Raw genomic sequence first — 6,380 nt, 5'->3', positions numbered from 1 at the left:
CTGGCCAGCCAGGTCAGCTGCTGAGGCTAGTCTAACTAGTCAGCTTGCTCTGGGCACCCTGGCCAACCCCGTCTCCCCACCCTGGTGGGCTGCCACTCCCACCATGCTTTCATATAGCTTTGGAGAGCCAACTCTCAAATTTGCACAACAAGTACCTTATCTATTTATCCATCAAGCTATCTTCCCAGCCCCTGAAAACTTTTTGAGAAATAACAGGAGCATATACTTTAAAAAATTCAACAGTAAAATAGAATACAGAGCTTGAAAAAAAATTGACTCTTCTCCACTGAAACGTAGATTCCCCTCCTAGATCTATCCTTCACTACTTCAAAATCAACCAATTCAGGGAAACTCCAAATAATATAAGCATGTTACTATCAAAGACTGGCGGACGTGTGCCATGCATTGTGACATTCTCTCTACCAGTAAAATTCTTTTTAGCCATTATTATCACCATTTAATAGAAGGACAGAGCTGTGTACTAAGTCTGTGTCATATCCCCGCAAAGGAGGCAGTGCTCAGAAAAGAGCCAATGCAGCTGCATACTGACAAGTGCTCTGCCTTCACTAGCTCTGCAAGTGCATGCTCGTGTGTGTGTGTGTGTGTGTGTGTGTGTGTGTGTGTGTGTGTGTGTGTGTCCGTGCACGTACTCCTGAAGATTGAACCAAGGAGCTATGCTTGAATCACACTTGCTATGCAAACCCTCTACCCCTGAGCTATAGCCCCAGCACTCTTTACTTTTTATTTTGAGAAAAGGTCTCATTAAGTTTCCAGAATGGCCATGACCTCAAGCTACACCCCAGGCTGGCAGGCAGGCATAAACTTGCTATCCTCCTGCCTCAGCATTGCAGATACTGGTATTCAAGGTTTGCACCACCTGATATTTATTCAAAAGTTTGTTTGCCTGTTGTTTGTTTGTTTAAATCAGCTTTCTTAGATGTTTCTATGTATACACTGTGGTACAAAGAGATAAAATGAAATAATTACAAATGTCATATATTTTTTTCTTATTTAGCGGGGGACAGTACACAATATTTTTCATAGAAATGAGTACAATAGGTTTAAATAGTTTTTCCTAAAATCTATGCCAATAATGTTTAAGTGATAATTACAAAAATTATTTTAAAGTTAATATTAAAATTTTGCTTTGGAGGCCTTTATCACTTGCCAATCATCACATAACAAGTCAGACATGCCTTCCACCAGAACGTGTGCTGGCCAAAGTAGCCCCTGGTGTGGCAGGTGGAAAGTAGGGGCAGCGAGGTTCACAGTCAGGGCACATAACAGTTTGACATTATGACCCCCAAACTGAGTCTACAGAATGCCTACAACATTTAATTCTAACTACTGATGTGAAGTGCAAATAAGTGTTCCTTAAGAGAACTGCTTCCTCACATCATGGGACCTCCCAGCACAGACAACAGGGAGTTGTCCGTGAGGCTCCAGCTGTGCGTAGCTCACTTAGCTCACTTACCGTTGCTCTTGGTGCTCAAGTGTCCTGTAAATAGGCACGGTGGACTGTATCTGGGAAGGACAGAGGTTGCTCGGACTTTCAACAACAACAAAAACCACAAATTAGGACATGGGAAACACAACTTTCATTAAAAAAAAACAATATAGAATTTTAAAAATAACACATTTGTTTTTAAATAAAGTTGCTAAAACTTTTATTCAGCTAGGCATGGTGGTGCAAACCCATAATCCCAGCAGTTCAGAGGCAGAGGCAGGCAGACCTTTGAATTCCAGGCTACCCTGGTCTATATAAAAAGTTCAAATACAGTCAGGGCTAAATAATGAGACCCTGTCTCCAAAAAAAAAAAAAAAAAAAAAAAAAAATCATTGTTATGTTACTACCAACAATAATTTACCAAAAGGAAAAATCCTATGATCACAGATTGAACTTTTTTTGTTTTGAGAAAATAAAGGTTGGGAGATGGCTCAGTTGATAAAGTAGCTGTCACATAATCGCCAAAGAAAGGCCTGATTTTGGAATCCATGTAAAAAGCCAGGCGTGGCAGCACATGCTTTTAACTCCAGCTTTGGAGGGGATAGGGTAGCACAGATAGATCCCTGACACTCTCTGACAAACTACTGTAGCTGAATCAATGAGCTTCAAAAGTTCAGGCACTGACAGTTTTAGTTGTAACTTGACACAACCTAAAATTCTCTTCGGAGAGAGTGTCGGTGAGGAAGTGCCTAGGTCAGTCACATCTAGACCTTTAAGGTCCTCCTGTTGGGGAATTACCCATAAAGAGCCATCAAGATATTTTTTTTCACAGAACAGAAATAAAGCAGTGGGAGGCCTGGTCTTAAAAAATGAAGGTGGAGAACATCCAAGGAGAGACACTTGATCTTAGAGACCTACATATAGGCGCATACTTTTTTTTTTAAAAGGAAAACAAGCTTATGTGAAGCACTGTATATACAGGGGTCTATGCTTACCAAGTGCTCTCCACTGAACTGTTTTCAAACTAAGCTATTTTCAGAATGGTTTACTTTGAGATTTTATTTTTACTGGATGAAGTAATCAATAGATCATTTATGTCACTTGATATATAATGATTTTATTTTGTTCACTACAGACACATTAGATCTTTGTTTTGAGATAATATATTTTGAGTTTTATTTATTATATTATTTTCTTTTGAGATTAGGTCTTACTATACTGCCCAGGCCCAGGCTGGTCTTAAATTCCTGAGCTCAAGAGATCTTGCCTCAGCCTTCCAAGCAATTGGAATTACAGGTACACATCAATGTACCCAACTAAACACGCTATATTTAAAGAGAATTCCAATAATGTAAAAATAGTGTCTGATCTTTCAGACTTCATGGGATTACATAGACAACACCACAAAACAATTTCTTTCTCCACAATTTAATTGTATGTTCAGTAATAATCTTTAAAAAGGATCAGAATTTCAGTGTTAATATAACTAGTATGTATAACATGAACACTGTATTCCTTCCCCAGGCAGCTTTTTTTGGTTGTTTCTTCTTCATTTATTTACATTAAGATGTGCACTCACTGGTTTCTAACATTCCTAACAGATAAATGTTATGCTAAAACTCACTTCATCTAGGCCCTCTCTCAGGCATCCCTCCCTCCAATGGTGTATATTTTTCTGTTTCTTGATATGACTTTTCTTTTTTTGCCAATGCAAGTGTTAGGTAATAGTGTAGTAATTATTACTTATAGCTACTTTTATGACTGTTTAACAATCCTTTATCCTCACTTAAATAACTTAGGCAGTTTTTATACCCTGACTGGACCAAGGATGATCTGAAAGCAGGCTCAAACTAAATGCCCAGAAAAAGAGCAGTCTTCTCTAAATTAAGATTAAAAACTGCTGCATGACATTGATAGGGTCTTGGCAGGACACTCAAATTCTTCAGCTCAGTTTCCTATATGATTTGATTATACTAACAACCGGAAGAAACTTCACAGAGGAAAAAAAAATGGTATTTCAGTATTTTCCCAACATTTCTGCAAGTTTAGGAATAGGTCACTTTTAAAGGTATTTCCAAAGGAACGACAAATTAAAAAACCTTTCCCAAACTCTTCTGTTGGCTGTCCTAACGGGATATCTTCTCCTGTTTTTCCAGCACAGATTGCTGATATACAATGGATGGAGGACCAACATTCTCAATTTTTTTTTTCCTTTCTCCTTCCTCCCATCAGACATTGGAAACAAAGCCTTACACGTGATCAAGTCTAGCTCCCCATTTCCCAACAACTAAGGCTGGGCAAAGTAAAGTAACTGGCAGAAGAACGCCTCATTAGTTACTATCAGAGACTAGAAACAGGACCAGTTGTTTTTCAAGCTTATGGCTCTCTGCTGAGCTTTTGAGGGCTGATCCCACAAAAAAAATGTGATTACTGTGAGCAAGTAAGGAACTTTTCCCCCAGGCATCTCTAGTATCTTCTGTTTTGACATAGCTAAAGGAACTAATAAAATCTAAGATGGTTACTTTAAACTAAAATTAAACATTTAAGCTTCAGCTAAATTAATGGTTACTTATAATTTATAACCAATTACAATTATAGTTATTTATAGTTTATAGTATATAAAAACTAGCCCAGATACTTATTGAATATAGGATTTATACCAGAAACAATATTATTATATGTTATGGGCTAATAGTGAAGCCACCTGGATAAGTTATAAAGTATAAACCCTTTTATATTTGTCACTTCATTTAAAAATAAACACCAAAACCTCACTAAGTCTATTACTATACAAATGTAAGTAAAAGAACTTGAGGGTTTTAGATTCTGAGGGCTTAGTCTTGTTCTGTCACCAACTGTGACACTGAGGGAATTATTTACAATCTTTTATTTACTTTAAAATATGAATAATGCCCATTTAACAGGCCTTGTGTGTAAACAAGTGTTGGGTTATGGGTGAAACATTGCAAAGGTTCAAAGTTTGTTTTGTAACTATTTCTAAAGAGCATAACAGCATCTTTGGTGTGCTTTCTCTAGAGCTTAGGTTAGGATGGTATCTGAATATCCTGCCTGCTGGCCTTCTATGCTAAGCTGAACACTTATTTTGATCAATTATTGTAAAATAAAGGTGCATGCAAGATGAAAGCAAGGCTTAATTCAAGGAATCATTAGCAGATCGATTCAAAGTTACCCTTTAAATAGACAACACCAGCCCTGTGTGTGTGTGTGTGTGTGTGTGTGTGTGTGTGTGTGTGTGTGTTTTAGGATGTGGAGTTTCAACTTCGACTAGGTTGATTAGTAAAGTTTTATGGGTAGAGGTCACAAATTACTTCACACACTCCACTTGACTCAGAATATGACTCAAGACAAGAAAAAGAAAGGTGTATACTGTGATTATAGGTAGTCTTTTGCTATTAAACATTCAGTCCACCAACCAGCCACATTGGAAGTTTATTACAAATGCAGTCTCCCAGCTCCTACTTTGGAGCAACTGAATTATAACCGGGTTTGAGTGAATTCTGGAGGAGGAGGGGAGGGAGTGGAGGACTTCATGTACTTAAAATGCTTAAAATGCACCAGGAGCTTGCTGCATATTATCTGCACTTAATCTCTAAGAACTCCGTGGCATGGAGTTCAAGATGAGGAAACTGAGGGTCGTTTCTGTGAAAGCAGCCGGCCTGATCTGGGGCTCAGGTCGGACTTCAAAAACCAGGCTTAGTATTCGGCCTAGGAGATACCCAAGTGATAGAGGCTGCAGGGTCCCAGGATCAGGGTATGGATGTCAGGGCGACAAAGTCAAGACCAGGCAGCAGATCAAAGAGCCGGGCATGCGGGGCCTCCCTGAGCTCCGGGCCTTTATAGCTCCAGCCATTACCCAGCTACACTGAAGAAGGAGGTCTCGGCAGGCGACCCGAAAGGCCGTGGGCAGCCTGGACCCGCGCAGCCCCTTACCTCTCCGGCTGCCGTCCATACTTAGTCCTTCTGCGGCCTCTGTGGTTATGTCCCCTTGGTTCTTACTGGGACCAAGCCGGGCCCCCGCAGCGGAGGTGAAAAATGAAAAGACCAGGCCAGTGGGGGCGCAAAGGGCCACAGAGACGGTCGCCAGGCCGGTTGCTAATGGCCTACTCCGCGGCTGCAGATTATGACGTCACACCACGGGGACGTGAGCTCCTAGGCCCCGCCCCCGCCCCGCCCCGCCCCCGGGCACTCCAGGCTATTGAAAGTGCCAGCAGCCAGCGAGAGAAGGGCCCCGGGTCCCAATCTGTTTTTCTGGGAGCCTGACAGTTATTCAGTATGAGCTGTCAGGAAAGCGAGTCATATCTGTTTCCGTCACAATACCCACTTTTTATTTGAGTGCCTGGGATTTGAACTCAAGTCCCTAAGCTTGCAGCGCCCTCCCGCCCCCACGCTTGTCTAAGTTTGTAAGCATTAGAGTTTCCTTTCTGCCTATTGAGTTCCTCAGCTCCTACACTCGCTCTCCCTTTATCTTGTTTGTTTGTTTGTTTGAGACAGGGTTTCTCTCTTTAGCCCTGGCTGTCCTGGAACTCACTCTGTAGACCAGGCTTGCCTCGAACTCAGAAATCTGCCTACCTCTGCCTCCCAAGTGCTGGGATTAAAGGCGTGCGCCATCACTGCAAAGATCATTTCATTTTGAGTGGAAGAAGGCAATGAGAAAAGGGTGGAGAATGTATTCTGCTGCTTTCTGCGAGTTGTTTTACTTTTGCAGTAGTTAATTGTGAATCCTTGGAAATAAGATCAGAACCGAGTAGAGGGAATGCAGAAAGAATTCTTTCACGCTAGGCTTCTCAGCAACCCGTTCTTGAACTTTTAGGTTGGATGTGTAAGTCCTTGTGGTATCATATAGCAGTATTCCTGGGCTCTGCCCACTAGAAGACCACAACCCATTGATTGCACTAGGCACTATGTCACTAGG

The 6,380-nt window shown here is 41.1% G+C and overlaps 1 protein-coding gene across 4 annotated transcripts in view; it reads right to left on the bottom strand.

The window, feature by feature from the left end:
* Spata7 (spermatogenesis associated 7) overlaps window positions 1-5,668 on the bottom strand; it is a 38,708-nt gene extending 33,040 nt beyond the window's left edge. The window contains exons 1-2 of one of the 4 annotated variants that reach the window (XM_031355613.1): window positions 5,399-5,667; window positions 1,475-1,549 (exon numbers count right to left, since the gene is read on the bottom strand). In XM_031355613.1, coding sequence (XP_031211473.1) covers window positions 1,475-1,549; window positions 5,399-5,417 — 94 coding nt within the window. In that variant the 5' untranslated portion in view covers window positions 5,418-5,667. Of the gene's footprint in view, window positions 1-1,474; window positions 1,550-5,398 lie in introns of all 4 variants that reach the window. The other 3 variants (XM_031355615.1, XM_031355614.1, XM_031355616.1) reach the window with 3 other exon arrangements.
* Window positions 5,669-6,380: the final 712 nt, after the last annotated feature.

This window comes from Mastomys coucha, unplaced genomic scaffold (genome assembly GCF_008632895.1).
Source record: "Mastomys coucha isolate ucsf_1 unplaced genomic scaffold, UCSF_Mcou_1 pScaffold6, whole genome shotgun sequence".
Lineage (NCBI taxonomy): Eukaryota > Metazoa > Chordata > Mammalia > Rodentia > Muridae > Mastomys > Mastomys coucha.
Note: the sequence above shows the minus strand (reverse complement) of the source record. Positions and strands in the feature narration are given on the sequence as shown.